The following is a 19659-nucleotide window of genomic DNA, read 5'->3' as shown; positions in this document are numbered from 1 at the left end:
ATAAGTTCGGAGAGAAAATATGTTCCAGAAGAATTAATTAACTATTTTCAGAGGTCTCTTGTTAAGGAACACAGAGTGCTAACTTTGAAGTGTTTCATTTCAAAAGATTTTCTATTAAGTCACCTACTTTCCTGCAAATACGGTTGAGTAACAGATTTCTTAACTAAAACTTGAGAAAACATATAACTAAAGTAATTCTCGCAGAGTGAAAGCACTTTGGAGCACCAACTGTCTCCTACTGTATGCTTGTAACTGCCCTGCACTGCAGGACTTCCCCCATCTCAGCTGGGATCCTCAGTCATTAGTCATCATAATAAAAGAATTGCCACAACAACATCACGTAGGTATTCAGAACGGCCAACACAGTCAGTAAGTATCAAGGAAAATCAAGCTTCACAAAGAAGAAACAAAACCTGTTCAAAAATTCGCTAGGAAATACCCATTACCTACATTTCTCATATAAGAATATCCTGACTTATATTCCAGCTGTTCACAAAGTGTGATTCATAATGACAAGGTAAACAGTCCTCAATGCATTTGTCGAGCTACATTAAACAGTGTTTCCAATGAAAAGATTACAGATAAGCATGCAGTGTGATTCACAGGAAGGGCTGAGGGTAAGCGTTACTGCACCACTCCAAATAACGGGGAGCTAGCATGCGGTACCTCTCCCAGAAGTATCCGTCAAAGTATACAAGCTATAACTTCTGTGCTTTTGAGAGCGATGTCATTGTTCATCAATCCAAACCAGCCATCGCTGCAGCTAAGGGTTCAAGTTACAAATAATAAATTCATTATAAACAAACAAAAAAAAAAAAACCAAAAACCACCTTTACTGAACAGGATTATTTAGGAATCTTGTAAATATAGGCGGACAGGACGCCCAGATTCAAGACACTTCTTTGGTTCTATGACCTACATTCGTTACATCTAACACACAGGTACAGTCTGAAAATATGCTACATATAGTGACTTTGCCTTGCAGAGCACAGGCTCTGCGTGTATACTCCAAGAGCTTACAGTTCTTTTACACCAAAATCTATTCCCTAAGTGCAGCAGTTTGCAGCAAACATAGCTATGGCAAGAATATCCCGGCTGATGCATTTGTTATTTTTTTGCACGTTTAGAAATTTTGATTGTGTTTTTGGAACCTGCCAGGAAATGGAAATACCCAGGCACACAAGCAGGCAGATGGTGCTGGCCTGGCAATAGAGACGTGAGCAGAACAAATGTGGTGTTGAAGTGGATTTGCCACTGTGCTAATACATACCCCAGCTTCAGGAGCAGGTGGACAGAACACAGCTCGACTAAACAGCAGAACAAGTTCTGCTATATTGTTCCAGCAGAATATTATGGATGTGAACACAAATCTAAGAAATCTATCTTAAAACATAACAGCTTTATAGAACTTTGAAAGACAAAATTAAGCACAGAATTGCATCACCCTTAGCACTAACGCTAGCTACTAAAAAATTCTTCATTTACTGTACACTGAGAATTCAGCACACGCTGAGTCATTTTATGAGAGAGCCTTCTTTGATCATTTCGAAAAAAATACAAGCAGCTTTAAAAGACAACCAGAGACTTCTTTTTAATAGTCCTTCAAAAGTTGTGCATCATTTGTACTGTATTTATTATGGATTAAAACCAGATATTTTTAAATTACTTTGACTTTTTGTTTATTAGTTTTGGCAACACTCTGCTGTTTTTAAAAAAAGGCCAAAAAAAATCTTTCAAAAATCACCCATTATTAATAAGGACATTGGTATCTAGGCTACTTTTCAGACTACTAAAATGTTCCTTTTTCCAAAACAAGTGACTGGATGAGATACCTGGCACAACTCAGGTCTCCCCTTCTTGCTGCAGTTCACACTCTCCCTCCAAGTTTTCTATGTTGGCAGTTCCAACTGCCAACCTAAAATCAGCTTAACATTAGACAGTTGTGAAAACATGCTTGTTCTACTTAATGTATTTATGACTTATTGGAGAGAAACAGCTAAAATGTCCCTCATCAACAGCTTAAAAGGAGACTGGCAAACACCTGAGTTTTTCCTCCTATTTTTGCAGAATTAGGTCAAGGGAAAAGTTGATACTCTTCTTTCTTTATCTTGTTTTACCAGCATCTCTCTTCTTCCACACTTAAGAAACCTGGGAGTCTTTCATACAGGGTCTTTTAGAAACCGCCATTTTCCCCTTCGCCATGCTGCACTCACAGAATCATAGAATTGTTTAGGTTGGAAAAGACCTTTAACATCATCAAGTCCAACCATTATCAAGTCCAACCACTCTCTACACACAAACTCAGAATGCACCATCCCTGCCCACTGCTCCCTCATCTTCCTTAAGGGCTACGTGCTCCATCATGTTATAGCCGTTCTTATACAATTTACGCTTATACTCAGATTCTCAGCCAGACCGTTCTGCATCCTGCCTGCTATTCATTCATCTCTTATTCCCGCTATGTTCTGTTATTTGGATGCTCCTTTATTTGTCCAAAATAAAGCCACCATTCCCTTTTCTTTTTGGCCAGATCTCCTACTTGAGATGCCTATTGTTATAAGAATTCTTGTATTTCCTTTCTTTCATTTTCTTCACCGTCAAGGGTTTAGAAAGTCAGCCCTGACATTTTCCTGGACACCAACAAGCATACACGTTCCTCATTCACAAGGAGACAGCTTCTCCCCATTCTCCTTGCCTATCATCATGAACAAGCTATAGCCTATTTGTACCAATCTTGCATTTATCCTAATAACCCTCTGCAATGCTGATGAAGCTTAGTCATAGGCTAAGATTTTCAGTTCTTCTTTTTTATTTCCCAAAATCACTGCCTTTTTTTCACTTCTCGAATGATCGGCAAACTGTTCCCTCTTGTTTTTCCATGACCCTAGAGTAATTCCCACCTACTCACAGACAAAATAGCCCACTGAGGAACTTATCTTTTGTTTTAAACTTACCAGACTCTGTCATACACAGGGATCCGGTAACACACTCCAGAATCCTCCAGATGATTCTAAGCAATAAAAACTAATTTTGAAATAAACTTCTTTTGCACCGATAATGCATACATGGCACTGTGATTCAGATTCCCTTTCTTGTTTTCTTCTTCTTGTATTACCCTTCTCCAAACTCGGAGAATGCCTGGTTATCTCCATTAAAGGCACAAGAGGTATTCTATACCGGAGCCAAAAAGAAGCATTAACCCACAGTTACTTCACAGGTCCTACTCTTTTTTTGCTGTAAATACCCATGTCCTTTTCTCTTCTGAAGCATGGAAACTACCTCTAAACAGCTTTTCAACATCACTCACCATGGAAAGCTGAGTAACGTCAGGATGTTCTCCTATCTTCTGAAATCTATTATTTCCTATCGGGAAAAGCTGCAATTCACACTGAAAATACTGCACATTTTTCCCAGAAAACAGGGACTGATAGCTAGCCTGGGGGACCCACACATTTGGCTTTACTTTCAACTAATTGGCACTACAGCCTCTTTTACCACTATAAACAGAGTTTTGGCTGGTTAACCATCTTCATTGCGTGCTCTCGCTGGCTGCAGGCTCCATGACTGGCGTACTTCCTGCCTATCTGTTGCCTAATTAAGTTTGCTTTGTAGTAATCCCTGCTGTCGGCTGTTTTCCTGGCTCATGAATTGGCTCCTAACCTGACTGTGGGCCAAATCTCTTAGAACCGGGCCTTGCTCATAGACTGGTTCTGTGATCCTTCTGTTTCCGAGATGCTGACTTACTCAGGAGATCACACTGAAAAGCTCTGTCACACCTTTCACTTACTGCCAACAGAAACTCTTGAAAAAAGACTCTTGTTTCTGCAAAGGGCACCTCTTCTTATTTTAAGAAGCTCAAAAAAACAATTCGTACCAGGAATATTCTGCAACAATCACACTTAATTATAAGACAGGCAAGTTTTGGGATGGGGTGAGAGGAGAGAGGTATGAAGGAAACGAGGTATTAAAGAGAACTTAACCTGGAGAAAAAGGCTACTAAGACACAGTCTAGGTGGCAAATCCCACACATGAATGATACAGAATGTGATGGAAGAAAATTCCAATCGGGTCATTTCAATGCAGAATATGTTACTCCTTCTTGTCTGTTAACTGATCGGAGAGGAAAGGCTATTTCTCAGATGTAAGAGGGCATTAATCATCTCTTTTCAACTGAGACATCATTGCAGGAATCATCAGACAAAATCCTACAGCTTTTGATAGGCAAAAGCCCAACTAGACATTCATATGTTCCGAAGACTCACATTAACATTTGCTTTTCCTGTCCTGGGCAGGACACCAGAGAGTTTCTCTTCCTACAGGAACCCTTAGCTGTCTTTCTGACTGCAAGGTGAAGTGGCTGGTAGAAAACAATTTTAAGAACATTTACAACTCTTCACCTACTGTGAATAAACGAATGAACAAGCGGAACTGAAGGGTCGATGTTAGTCCTGTTCTAAGGATTTATATGGCAAGTAAAACATCACAGATTTGTCAAACACTCCATTCTATAGCCAAGAAAGACTTAAAAACTTTTATAAAGAAAAAATTTGGATATGGGGATGTTTTTACTCTCCAGTGTTTAGGAAGCAGGGGGGTTAGTAGGAAACTGTTGTTGAACTCTCTAGTTTGTCCATATGGATCAAATCTGTAGCACAACTTGTCATTTTTGGTCTTGGAGAAAGTGCCACAGATACAAAGCTAGAACAGAAGGCCAGTCGTGGCAAGGCTCCAAAGAGGGAGGGAGAAGGCTAGTCTGGTTCTGTCTTCCCAGCTGTCTACATACATAAAGTGAAATCAGTGGGAATGATGGCACTGGCTTCAGGGGGAACAGTACTTTACTCCCCCAGATTACCAATGGTAGCCGTGGCAGCTTGTATAAGCAAGAAATATAAAGTATCTATTCCCAGGGCAACAAGCCTGCACCCTCAGCTCACAATGCCAGCATGAGAACAGAGAGAACCATGGTTTACTGTGTCTTCTGATGAGGAGGACATATGACAGTACACGGCAGAGCAATCTGACTCTGCCACCAGCTGACCACGTGCCTTTCAGTAGTTGTCTCAGCTTAGATCCATACTAGTAACACCTCACTTTCGAGAAGCTCAATTTGATAAAACCAGAGACCTTTTTCAGGGTAGAAAGGAGAAACGGAAAAGACATTCACTTGGTACAGCGAGACTACATAACTTCTTCTCAAGCTAAGACAACTCACAGCATTGTAGGATGCAGCAAGGAGGTTTTTAAATGCTCCATTTGCTCCAAAAACAGTGGAAAGACTTTAAAATCCTGGGTTACAACTCACATGAAGCACAATTACTTGAACAGTGACAGATATTTCTTTGCTGGGCTTTTCCAAGCCATCTGGAAGTGCTCTATGGAGCGCAGTTTGAGGACCCTCGTTCTGGTTGATTTCAAGAGTAAACGCAGGCCCCCACTGCAATTACAAAATACCCTGCCCTTGCAGGCAGATTTAGAAACAGTTTCAGGTCACAGAGTCACCTCAGCCACCCTGGTGATACAGCAATGCTCCAGTTTCTGGTTAGTTTCCAAAGTTGTGGAAATCTTCTTAACGGGATATGTTTCCTAGAATATGTTTAGCCTCATTTAGTGCACACGTCCTTTCGGCCAAACGGCAAAACAAATCATAGAAACATGATTTGCTACCAGAAGCTCCTTGGTTAGCCTGCTTAAATACAGTTGTTCACCATTACCGAATTCCACGATGTCTGTAAGAAAGATAAGACGGGGGCCTGTCCCCTTGAGATTTCTTCACAAATGTACTCGAGATTATGAGAGATGATGTAAGACTGTACCTATGAACAGGTTTGGCCTTGATACCCATTGCATAAGGGATACCTTCAAATGCAATGCGATCTGTTTTATTTACGTTGGTTTAGTTAGTATATGGCGTGGTTCTCATTAGAGGGCTAGGCTCAATGCACTTCGGTTGGGTCAGGAGGACATGTACAATAATTGCTTAATGCCGCATTTGGCAAAGTTAGTTTTATTACTTCGGGGAAAAAAAAATCTTGGCAGTTGTTAAAAAAGCAGCTGGCACGTAAGTTGTTTGACTTAACTATTACCTCATTTTCTCTCAAAATATTGCCAAAACTTCTTAACGACAGTGAACAGATGGTCAACATTTTTCAATGTTATAGATAATCCCCTTCCCGAATCAAATGATGGCATTTTATTTGTTTAACCAGAAGGGGATTTGAACAAGAATTAGACATCATTTACATATATTCCATGACCAGTATTTACTAAGGGTGAAAGTACTGCAATATTGTCAAAATTGCAACACATCAAAATAATTTAAAACAAAGTACAGCTCCTACATTCACATTTGGAGGAGAAGGGTCTGGTTGCTGGCTGGTTGCTAGTGCTCAGAAGCCTTGGTAGACAGCAGCCTGCCTGCCTTCCTAAGCTGCTGTGCACATTCAGTTACGCTGCAGTCGGCCCACCTTAAGAGTTCAACCTAAGATATCACACAATCGGCTGGTATAGAAAGAAAGATGAGGAAAGGAGAGAAATTGGATGGGCCGATGAAGTCTCTTACATGAGGTAGACATACGCAAAAGTCCAAGATCTTTCATCTTCAGCTATGACTAAAAGACAGTAAAAAGACACAAAGAGATGAAACACAGAAAAGCAGGTCAGGACAATAGTTTATAAGCAGTATTTCCAGACACCAGCCAGAAAGGAGACTATAGCTTCTTCTGCTGTAGCCAGAAGAAAGCGGTGTGAATTGTTGATGTGTAGACAGGAAGGAAACGGAGTTAGAGATATTGCAGAGAATGTCAGAAATTGGTTATAACCTGGCAGGAAGAGACAAGTCAAGGATGGCATCTAAGACAGCTGACTGACTGAAAAGATGCTGGTGTTGACAACAGCAAAGGGAACAGGAGGAAAAGGAGAACTTAGTGAAAAACAGGACATAGGCCTCTGGCACTGTTGCACCTAAGGTGACAGACATTTGTAAGGACATCTGTACAGGTCTGGTGGGACGTACAGCTGATGGCAGAGGAAGAGAAAAGGAAAACAACTCACTGTATTGAGACAGTGAATGAATAAACAGAAAAATAGATGAGAGGAATTGTGAAAGCCAAAGGAGGGAAAAGTACTGAGGCCTAACATGTCTACCAGATCCGAGCCCCTGAGGCTTGGACACAAGATTTCAACAAAGTATTTTGAGGGACCAGAGCACAGTGGTTGGACTGGAGGTTGCCTACAATGCAAGTGGAAAGGAAGAACCTACAATAACAGTTGGAGAAGCCTGGAAGTGAAATCAGAAGTTATGGCAAAACATACATGTAGTCCAGTCCAAACTTCTGGGTTCTTTTGCAACAGGAAAAAAATAATCAGCTGTACTTAGAATAAGAGGAAGGATCCTGGAAAGAAATCTTTGGGTGTAGGTAACAAGGAGAGAAAGCCAGGAAGCACGGCTTCACAGATTGTTTTAAACTGGATGATGCAGAACTCACTCTCGAATTAAGCAACATTTCATTCCCACCTGGATTATCTAACCTCCTTTTCTGAGCTCACACTAACTAGAGAACTGATTCCATGTTCCTGTATATGAATTTAGTGGTATTTGCTACTGTGTACTCTCTTGCTTGACCAAGCTGAAACGTATGACATGAACCAGCAATTACGACCACTGTCAAATAGCCAACATTTCACAAGAACTACTATAATGCAATAATCCCTCCTTCTCTTGGATGTGAAAAGATCTTTATAAGAACAACTATATAGTGATCCCAGTATTGCCTCTACCAGGCTGATTATCCACGGTTAGTACGCTAAGACAACATTTAGAACGGGTCATATCTTGGCACTGTCAGTTTGAAGGAAATGTCAACATCTCATAGTCTGGTTCTATTTAAATTGGTATGGTGGGCCGGCCTGCAGGCCACAGATATCGAAATGGCATCACTGTGTCCTACCGTGCTTGTCAAGCCAGGTAGTAGGAAGCCACATAGAAACAAAGAAAAAGTTTGAACCAACAGCTTAACAGAATTTTGTCTCCAGCAAATATGTTTGTGTAAAACACTTCTGCAAAAAAAAATCCATTTTGTTGAGTCGACACTTCCAAAGAAATTGTGTTTCATCAGGAAATCCCTAAACTGTTCCAATTAGAGTGTTGAGCCAGCCAAAGCAGAATTCAGCAAACATTATTAAAAAATACAAGTTGTAATTATTACAATTTCATAGCAAAGAAATGTCAACCAATCTTCAACTAATTATCACAAGAGAGGCACTTTGTACATCCAGTATTAAGTTGAGGGGATTAGTTCCAGACAAAAGCTAATCTAAGATCTTTTGCCAATGCGACATTAGTTTATGCTAGATTAGTTTATGCTAGATAACAATTAGATTAAATCATCTAAAGTTCTGACCTCAGGTTACGCTGTTCAGTGCATGGAAGTCGGGGATCTGTCTATCTTTTCTAGCTTGTTTGATCTGCAGTAATTCTATCAAAAACTCTTTGATTGCCCACAGATAATTTACACTACATTTACTATCTTCATTTTAACTTCAGAGAAAACCTGTGGAATCTCATGTATCTCTGGGTACGCTAGCCTTTAATGCAGATAGCGACCGCATTTTTAAGCAAAATCTCTCAATCTTACTCTCCTACTTACTGTGCTTTGCTTCACATTGCAGTGTAGTCTTGGAATACATAAGTAGAATTTCTTTCGAGTCAGGCTAGGTCAGGAGACGAGCTCCATGGCATACCTGATGTACTCCAGTGGTCCTTCACTTCATGGCACCAGACTCGATTTAGTGTGAACTGTCCACCATGTCCTCAGAACCAACCGCCTTATTCTACAGATACACTCCTTTCCAACCACTCCAGTTGCTAGAAATAGCCTCTGTGTGGATTTTTTTCTGAGACAGGAAAGAGGTTCTATAATGCCATTAACAGTTTTCTAATTGATCATGTCATATTTTAATGGGCTGTAAAGAACACATGATGCGCAAGAAACGCATACATTATTTGACATGATCACATATCACAGGAAAAAATGAAATATAATTGGTAATATCAAGTTCTCCCAATTTACAACAATTCTAAGCTGTAAAAGCTGCCTGGGCCACAGTCTCCGCCAAGTAATTTGTGAAGCCTTGGAAACAATTTCTAAATTTTTTTTCCCTTCAAATTCCTTTTTTGGTGGAGGAGGTGAGGACAGGACTTAGACAGAATGAAAAAATGAAAGATTAATATCAGCTGAAGAGCTCCAGCACATGTTGAGCAAAGTTTAAAACAAACCCTAATATTGTTATAAATTCCAAGACAAGTGAACAGGCATTAGGAGAAAGTATACATGCAACAAGGACTGTGTCTGCTAGTTTATCTTTGTGAGTGTTTGAAAGTAGATGACAGTATATAAAAACAAAACAGCCAACACTACCATAAACAAATGCAAAATGAGCTGCAGAGATTAAATGGTGCAGGACATCTACTATTTAATGCTTCTTGAAACTCCGCAAATAGGGAAAATGCCCTCCTGGTTACTGCTGACTTATCTGTAGTGCATTTCTTGGCAAGACAGCCATCAATACAGCATGAAATTTTCAAAGAGCATTATTCCTGCCCATAAACTGTGGATCAAACAGTGAGAAAGGGGAGTGAAAAACAATTTTTTAAACAGAATATTTCTTCTGACAGTCCCAGAAATGTTCTAGCTGTAGATTGCTCACCTGCACTGGAACTATACATATCAGAAATCCAGCCTTTCACTAGATAGAGACTAGCATCAGAATGTACATTCACTTCCTCACTTACATTATAATTTAATACGGTTGCTTTTTCCACCTTCTCTCTTGCGCTTCATAGTTTAATACAAAGCGCTTTTTCGACCCATCAGTTGCTGTTCTGAAAGAGGACTGTATGTAAGACTTGTATGCAGACCTGGGTTCAATAAATGTAAGTTTGTGTTCAGACTGTCTCCCTTCCTAAAAAAATTGCATGCACCAGGGTACATTTGGGTACCTCCGCTATCACAGCAGACTTCCTTTTAAAATTGCCTTGTTGTACTAGTTTGATAGCTGTTACCTCAGCTGGCCAGAAGAACAGGAGTAGGGGGACAGAGATTTAGAAGTCCCACACATTCATCTAGAGACTCCAGCTGTAGGTAGGGGCTGTCGTATTCTCTGTGATGCTACCTGACATATTCTTTGCACAGCATTATATTAGATTTCATATTACAGTCAGTGTAAGTTCTAACAATGCAGTTTAGGGGAACCAAACAACCACATCCAGAATTCCTAGATTTATAACTGGCCAAAATCAGTTTGGTGGGCTTCTCCTGCTATTACATTTACTCTTAAACTGTCACGTGACATGTAAGCTTAACTAGATACCGTCTTGTGCACTTAAGCAGTAAGAGCCACAAACTCAGTTTAATCTCTTCATTTCACCTCTGAGAAAACCTCCAGAAAAGGTCCTAGCTGGGACTTTTCAGTGAAGGTAACACCTCTGCACTAAGAACTGGACTTCTGCACAAATCGCTGGACTGTTTCCCATGAATCTTTACAAGATAAGAACGGATAAAGAGGGGAGAATGACTGCAACGAGGCCCAGGAGTTTTGCCATTGAATTACATAGAGCCAGGCTTTTCATTAACTTATCATTAGATACAAGGACCAATTCTGAATCACTGGCTAAGATGAAGGATGCTTCCATAACAGGTTTCTTCTTGTGCAGGCTTCACAGTAAATTGGACCACGTTAAACTTCACTGAACAGCCTTAAATGGGTACCAGCTAGCATTCTGGTTTTTCAAAGTTAATGCAAGCCATTAGGACAACTAACAAATGAAATTTTGCTCTTGTAGATGTGCCTTACCACTCTGCTAGAACCCCCCCCAAGTGGCTGCTAGAAAAACACTGTACTACCCTTCCTTCTAAAAAGAATCCCAATCTATTCCACAAAGAGCTGACTCACTTTACAGAGATTAGTCTTCTACCAAGCTCTGTCTTAAAGATAAGGAGGTTATACTTTGTTCTCCTTTTTTTTCTTTTTTTTTTTCCCTTTTTTTTTTTATATCTTGCACATGCACTAACAGTCTATAGCAGAAACAAGAACATAGGGGTTCTACATGCCTACATCCCATTTCTAGAAATATTTTTCACTAATCAGACAGTGAGTCTTAGGCACTTTTGACATTTTTATTGCTTAAATAAATTTTTTAAAGTATCTGGTCAGAAACAAGTTCATCACAGCTTGAGCTGATCAGAAGCGCACCCAGGGAGGAGGACATTTAAGGACACTGCCTATATTATTTTCATTGAGCTGTCAGCTTATTGTCATTTTTCTTGTGCTTTTTCAATATTTCTTTCTTTTAAAAAGAAAGCTTAGCTTTATTCTGATCTGGTTAATTGTGCAAAATTGACAGCTGAAACTTTTTTTTTTAAACAAAATATGGATTCGGGGCATTGGCAAAGTCCCATCTCCCATTTGCCTGTTCTGAGCTTAAAGGTTTTGCAGCAATGGAGGAGAAGCTAGGCAGGAAGCCAAGGAATTAGCCTCAGGCTGTACAGCCTCCTCCAAGAAACAAGCTGTGCTGTAGGATACATAACCACACCAACCCCTTTCCCAGTTTAGCCAGTCACCTCCTTATCCTCTGGCATGGCAGGACTCCAGTAGCTGCCTGCAGATGTCCAAGAAGGTGTCAGCAGGGCTTGATGGAAGTAGTGTTGTAAAAGGGAAAGATTACCAGTCCTAGCAGCCAGTTTACTCCACGATCAGGTCTCAGTAGGATGGAACACGCGTTTAAAGGACTGAAAATGCCTACCAATACAGGTCATGTAAGAAACAAGCTAAAAGCCAAATGAGTTCTCAGGTCAGCAATGAAAACAGTCTAAAATCTTTGTGACATCTTAACAAAAGAGATGCCAAGAGCTCAAACTGCAAGGTCAACAGTGTTGTGGCCAGTTCAAACAATCAAGTTGAACCCCAGGAATGTAAAGAGACAGAAGAATGATGCTTATTGCTATCTAAAGGTCAAAGCTTTTACAGGATATTAGGTTCCAGAACCAAACTAGGTCTGTCCCTTACTGTATCTAATCACAAAAGGTGTTGAGCAATTGGCTTTAGCTCATATTCTAGGTTATGCTGAGAACTTCCTTGTAAGTTCTTCCACTTATCTGTTTAGACATGTTTTCACCCTGTCCCATGATGATTTGAAAGAATGTTTATACTTCCAGAGCAAACACATCACCAGTTATCAATTAAGAATTCATGCTCAAGTCTGTCTGCAATTAGGGAAACATTTAAGCCCATGCTGACAATCATTTCTAAATAGCAACGTTTTCCTAAGTTCAGTCCTAGAAAGTGATGCCTTGAATTTACCCACACTGTGCCACTGAAATACATAGGAAAAAAAAAATCAGGATTGCTAGTGTTTAAATATGACTTAATTCCTTTTGTTTTCCCTCAGAGGACTTTTCAATATGATTTCAGCAAGAATAACTGCTTTATCAAACAAGACAACTAGTATTATTTCCCTTCTCCTTAAGCCCTTCCAAGTCAATTCTTCAAGTACCTACAATGCAGCTCTTTCCTCCTTTCATCTCCGTAAGCAAAATCTGTAAGATTCGTTTTGATACGTGCTAACATACTTTAGAGACCTTAAGAGAAAATATTAAGTAGATGGTGTCTGGACAAAAATTAACATTGCAATTGAAGGCAGAGTGAAGTCAACAGCTCTGCATTACCCTAAGATAGGAAATAACCAGCTGCATTAAGATAAAAGTTATAACCCCTTTCATACAATCAAAAGAAATAAAAGATATTTACAGAAAACTTGCTTAAACATTTGGTTGCTTCAAATGCAGACTTCAGAGAGAGGGGCTTTAGCCAAACAAAAGACTTCCTCAAAGGGAAATGCTTAGATTCATTCAGAGCTTTGTGCCTTCACAAACAAATACCAAAGTCAGAAACACTTCCACAAACAAATACAAGCTATTAAAGTAAGGACTGGGCAAAATCCGTACTGGAAGTCCACACTACTTTGATTTTCCTTTTTAGTTGGTGTAATCTACTTAAAAAACATCTGACTTTTTTGAACTAGGGCTCAGTTCACATAAAGAAATGAGATTCCATTGAAGACTCATTGCAAAGCTAGCAATTTGTAAATCTTTGGAACAGTTTTTGAAATCTTGGCCAGGGACATTTGAAATGCAGCTGGTCTTCATCATTTCTCTTGTTTCATGAGGTCATTAGATTGAGAATTACACATATTAACTTGGCTTTTATTTATTTATAAAAAGATTGATAAGAGACACAAGGACTAGTTGTATTACTGAAAACAAACTTACCCGCGCACCCTTCTCTGGAAAGCATTTGCATCCAGCGCTGCAATCGCGGCCCCCGCATGGCCCACTGTAAGACTTCTTTCCACCCTATTAAAAAAAAAAAGAAAGAAGAAAATTGAATGTCATAACTACTTGTCAGCTGAAGATCTTTAATTAAAATGCTTTGTTTCAGCACTTTTCACCTATGTTGCATTTGTCAGGTGAATTTTCTGGGAAATAAATGTCAAAATAGAGTTACATTGTAACTTCTCCATAATTGGGTCATTTTCAGAATCACTAAACAGACCAAAAAAGTCGGTTTAGAAATCCTTTGAGGACAAGTGAACTTACACAAGTTCATGCTATTCTGCAAGGTGATGAGTGCTTTCTAGGGCTACCAAAACCCATAAAACTAGGCGATGTTTTGAGATACTCAGTACACTATTAGACCAGGAACACAATCAATAATTAGAACTTGTGCCTCAGCCATCCTGCGTACCCAAGTACCTCTACATCAGTGAGAACTACCAAGACAAATTTAACTCTGTGATCCTTGCACATTTCTAACAGCAAGAAGCTGTATCCCCAGAGCCCCAAGAACAGAGAAACTCCTGGATGAGAGAAGGTGGCATTTTTAACTAGGAATAGATGTGCAAGGAAGGCAGTAGGAAACCACCATGGATTTGGATTTAATTGAAAATATATTCTGAATTTGCTGCACTAGCATTAGTTATTTCAAGCATAACTACAATATTTACGTAAATCTGAAGTCCCCATATCATGAACTTAATCTCCAGCTAATACAGATTGTGACAGTACCTGAAAGTCAACTACATGAGTTTAGAGAGTTTGACCCACTCCCTCCCACACTCAACAGGCTCAAAATACTGGGCTAACAAAAGCCCTGCAACACTACTGACAACTCCGCAAGAGTCCTGGAAAAAAGCTCAATTTAGCACTGTAATTTAGCCACTCCCTAAGAACACTCCTCTCTAAGGAAATTGTCTTTCACTGTCAAGTGTGCTCAGGTGCAGTCTCTAGGTTTTGGAACTCTGAATGGAATAAACATTCAAGCTCCTCATATCAAGGTGACCAAACTAAGTGCTGAAACAAGTTCAGACTGGAACTGAACATTTCCTTACTAAAAGCATTCACAGAAAATATTTTTAAAGCCTTTAAAATTTCCTGACATCTGTCGGTGAGGAACGTGAAAAATGAAAGGCAATTCATGCAAGTTTCTCATGTACTTTTGAACTTCTTTGCATCAGCTTTCTGAAAGAAAGTAACTAGTCTGACATCACTTGATAAGCTTTCTGCTAAAGGTAAATAAAAAAACCCTCTATACAACCTGACGTACGCACCGTTTTGCTAAATTAAACACCTTTTTTTAAGGCAGCATAGAATGAGCAGATATTAACAAAAAGCCTTAAATCCAACCTCCCGTACTTCCCTAGCCTGAAGGGAGCATTATCTCTTGCTGCAAAATAGTCATAACAACCTTCAAGCAATTCTAAGAGGCATCAAGTGTTAAAAAAAAAAAAGAAAAAAAAAAGAGAGAGAGAGAGAGTGATATGTCGCAAGAGAGGCACCGTAACGGGAAACAGATTGCAGGCGATTCTGACCCTAGACAGCAGGAAATGAAAGCAAGCTTAATGCAGTAAAGGTAAAAACAAACAAACAAACAAAAAAATAAACAAAGAGCAGAAAAACTGTATCTAGAGGTTATATAATGGACTGTAAGAGCATCTCCAAACTGTCTGCTCAGACAAGGAATGATCAGCATGAACTTGAGCCTGCAATGTACACTGGGAAGGGCTCAGTACATAAAAACTGGTTCCTGTCTTAACAGACACACTGCTGAGAGGTCATTTCTGACCACAAGTATCATTAAGACTTCAGGATCTGGTTCTGAGATGACTTAAGAGTGAAGAGCACTAAGACACACTTTTTGCCATAATTATATGCATATTTTGCAGTGGAAATTTGGACTTATTGCTAGCTAATGTATACCGCTATTCCTGATGCTTAACCTTACATTTACACTCATAGCAGATAGCTTCATGTCTCCAGGGAATCAGATTATGCCTTCCCAGACATTTATTCAACCTTAAATTCTTCAAAGATTTCAACTTTCAATTAATTTTTTCTCCAGATTATTCTTTGTTCCAACAGTCATTTGCAAGAGCCTTTGGGTCCTACGGTTCTATTCATTCTGCTTGCCTCCTAAGAGTGAGTAATGGCAAGGAAACTTTATTTCATTGCAGGTCTGCACTCCTCTAAGGTCGCTGCCGTGCGACAGTTGCTGTCTCGGAGCACTGAAGCTCACCGTGTTAGAAATCCCCTGTCTCTGGTGGCAATCGGGTCCTTCCCCGTGGCAGAGGACTGGACAAAAAGCAATGATTCTTTCCATCCCCACTGCTCGTGCTGCTCCCCCCCAGAGCTGTGGTTCGCAAATACGGTTCTAGTCAAAATCCCACTAAAGTCAAAAGAAATCTTTCCATTGAAGTTATTGGGAGCTGGATCAAACTCTTACTGAGGTTTATTAAAAACTGAAAATACGTCCGTTTGGTGTAAAATTGTGCTCACAATGTATTTCTAGGTTCCTTTTCACAGCGTGAGGAGTCATTTTGCTCACTTGTGAATGAAAGCATTTGGAAAGGAAGTAAACCGAAGCCAGTTGGCTCCAAACCAGGTGTTACATGTCCTAAGTATTTTATTTAAGGGAAGTAGCTGACATCAGATACTCCAAGGCTACTAAAAGAGCAAACAGCCATATGCATAATATTTATGAGTACAAATCTAAAGGCTGCCTATAAGATTCTAGACCACAGTGTCGTCTTCTGAAAAGGTTTAATACAGTTTTCCACTCAAATGTATGAATGCGTAGGTCATTCGAACATTTATAGATTGTAATCTGAACCTGTAAGCATGGGCCCTTCGTACTTGTTCTGTGTATGAATTCAGGGAAGAGATTTTTCCAACTGCTCTGAGATCTATTTCAGATTGTTTCTGAGGAGCTGTATTCATCAATAAGAATTAAAGAAATAAGAGTACTAGTTATAGTGCTAAGTGCCACCATTATAACAGAAATGAATTAAACTATTTTAATTTCTTTGGCTAGAAGTAGACCAAGGTTTTCAAAACAGAAAACATAAACATAAAATAGTAGCACTGTTAAAAAAAATAGATTCTCTGAGATTTAAATAGCCGTAATATAAACTGAGTAACATGCATACTGATTTTAATAGAGTTAGTTCGGGCTTACATAAGATTCACTAGCATTTCAATCTAGGAAAAACCACTTTATTGAAGAAGTATTGATATGAGTGAGAAAGTATTTTTAAAAGACATTCAAAAACAAGAGTCAGTGTAAGAACAATTTTCCTGTCCTACTTCTGGTGTACCTCCACCAAGCATTTGTGCGCAGTCGATTCATTCGGATGGAGTGCCATTCAAATCTTTCCATTGACTTCAGCTTGTTCTGGAGCGAAGCCAAAGAGAGTAAAGAAACCTAACAGCTGTGGTGCCATAAGAGGTGTCCCAGGCTCACGTTCATTCCAGCTTCTCTAGAGCAACACACAGGACCACAGAATAGCTGCAAATGATCTTGAAGGCCTTGCCTCCAAATCCAAAGGAAATTGTACCTGCAGCAGAGGCAGGAGTAAACCAACTAACACAGGACTTCAGCGGGAGGTTTCCAAGAAGCACAGCTCAGGCCCAGTTTTGCCTCAACACTTCTGCTCTGTATCAAAGGATCAACTGCAGAAGATTTGAAATCTATTGGCTGAAGACAATGATTTCAATCAGCTAGGAGGGTGAACCCCCCAGCCAGCAGAGGAAAGTGAGGAGGGTAGCTCTTTAACATGAGGAAGTTGAAGTAGCAGTGGCAGTAATGGGAAAATAAATTGGAAACTTTTAGAAAAGAATGGATTCTAAGGAATGCCAGCATGCAAAACTGGAGGATGTAAAGTACACTGAAAAAAGAGCACGCCCATGATAAAAGAGGAAAAAAAGATGATGACGAAAAAAAGCTGATGATGATAAAACAGAAAGTGAAAGAATCTCAGACTTGCATAAAGACATATGGCAGGGATGACATATTTTTCCCCAAGACTTATTTCCAGTAACTTCCCAACTCCAGTTAAGGACTGCTCCAGTCCAGAGCAAAATCCTAACAAGAAACTCCATAATCAAAAGCTGGAAATGGAGAATAATGAAAACTTCTGGAATCTTCAAATAAACATCTTTCATATAGTTCAGGATCCTATTATCTGCTGATGGCTAATAAGGAGATTATATTTAAAGTACCAGACATTCAGACACCCTTGTAAAATTTCACAGTGAAAAAACTAGTGAAACATCTCTGTTTACTTCATGAGCTACGTAACGCTGCTGTCTTAACCTTACTTTTTTAGCCTTCGTGGCTTTTAGGAACTAAATTCGTTTCTTTGTCTATTATTCTTTTAGTTGTTGTATTACAGAATTTAGAGCCCAATTCTGAAAATACTTATCCACATGTTCGACTCCTCCCTCCAAAATCAGCAGATTCTACTTTGCTATGCATGTGTCAATATGTAGTTGCCTTACTGACATGAAAGAACTTCGTCAAGGCTAAAAATCCTTGAAAAAAACAGGAACCACAGCAACCTCTGCACTCAGAATGGCAGCACGATACCATCAAAGATAGGATAACATGATGCAGCAAATGGACTCAGTAATTCTTCCAAACACGAGGTGTCACAGCGCAGAAATAAACTGACAGTCATGCCAGTTAGTTTGTATGAAAACAGTTGCTGCGATTTGCTTGGCAGTGAAATACTGAGCAGGTGAGAATAAAAATAATCATGTCAGCAAAATATCAGATAAAACTAAAATGCAAACACCATTTTCCCCTTAAGAATATCAAGTACCTGAATTCATTTCAACCTTTTTCTTAGTGAGGTTCCCCAAACCTTGACTTGCCTGGTCTGCTCAGGTTTTTTTAATAGTATTAAGAGCTAGGTCAAGCCTAGGAACTAATAATAGGATTTTTTTTCTTTTTTTTCAAATGGGGGGTGGGTAATCAATGGGAAGCAGTAGATGAAGAGAAAGTCCTGAGTAACTACCAAACAGAAGGGTGATACAAGCCTCTGAGCAAACTGCCTCACCTCACATGCCCCAGGAACTCATGTTTTTCAGGCCACATCATCATATTGCCCCATAGCTATACACCCATCCAAGAAAAAAAGTGACTACAGAGATATTAATGACATGGTACAAGCATGAGTAGAATTTTAGCTGAAACACAGTGCAGTTTTTGTCACTTACTTTCAAGAAAGATGAACTCTGCACAGGCACAGAGCTTGAAAATCCCTCTGATTATAAATGTGTGATTTAAGAGCCTTCCTGCTACAGAGCGTGATTTATTTGGGCCAGCAAAATGAAGACTTGGAGGTAATACAATGGCCATCTATACGTTCATCAGAAAGGCAAACGCCAGAGAAGTGAACAAACTTTATTTAAACAATGTTCTGGATACCCCCCTGCTGCTTAGGAGCATTTTACACCTCTGACTGCCCGTAACTGAGAAGGTATGTCAACGGGAAGATCTCTCTGTGGTAAGAGCATATAAACCAGCACTATGGGTGGCTGTCAGGGACGGAACACTGGGTTGTCCCATACTAACTAGTTAGAGAAAAGGACAATGCTGGCACAAGAGAAAGTATGTATAAGCTTCAATAAATATATGCAGGAGAAATCAAGTTTTTAAGCAGCAGGCAACATCCTTCCAGTTATAAAGGCAAGAGACTTAACAATTTTGATGAACTGGTAATCCCTTTCAATGGAGATTGAGAGGACACAGTGGCCAGTCACAGGATCAGACAGGACTCAGTGATTGCCACTTCTCCTGTGTCGCTAAAGCATTTCATGCCAACGCATCACCTTCCCATCTGCCCCAGTTCCAGCCATTAGCACCAAAAGTGTCTAGAAGGCAAAGCAGTGGAAAAAAAAAAAATTGACCTCATGAAATAAAAATTGGTGGAAACTGTCCTCGAGGTCTCCACTTTCTACACCTACAAATTTCTCCCATGATTTGCTACATTAAAATCTGGTGTAAAATTGTGACAAGCCTGGAAAAGCATTTTTCATTGACTCTAACAGGATTAGAGTGTAAACCACACACATTTAAAAGTAAGAATCTGTAGTGTTTAAATACTAGCTCATAAACCACACGTAAAGCCAGACTTTAGGCCCTTCTCTCGTCCTGAGCACCACCTTATTCTTCTTTCAGTCCCACAGAAATGATTGGCCTCCAAACACTACAGCAGTAGGAATGGCACATACTGGTTATTCGATGTTAAACAGATTTGAATCTGGC

At 39.7% G+C, this 19659-nt stretch overlaps 1 protein-coding gene across 1 annotated transcript in view; it reads right to left on the bottom strand.

The window, feature by feature from the left end:
- Positions 1-19659, bottom strand: part of COL4A6 (collagen type IV alpha 6 chain) — a 138173-nt gene that overhangs the window by 74716 nt on the left and 43798 nt on the right. Inside the window, exon 3 of the mRNA XM_087748500.1 lies at positions 13326-13409. Coding sequence (XP_087604626.1) covers positions 13326-13409 — 84 coding nt within the window. The remainder of the gene's footprint in view (positions 1-13325; positions 13410-19659) is intronic.

This window comes from Nipponia nippon, unplaced genomic scaffold (genome assembly GCF_047370975.1).
Source record: "Nipponia nippon isolate SJK-2023a ecotype South Korea unplaced genomic scaffold, ASM4737097v1 scaffold_12, whole genome shotgun sequence".
In the NCBI taxonomy this organism is placed as follows: Eukaryota; Metazoa; Chordata; class Aves; order Pelecaniformes; family Threskiornithidae; genus Nipponia; species Nipponia nippon.
Note: the sequence above shows the minus strand (reverse complement) of the source record. Positions and strands in the feature narration are given on the sequence as shown.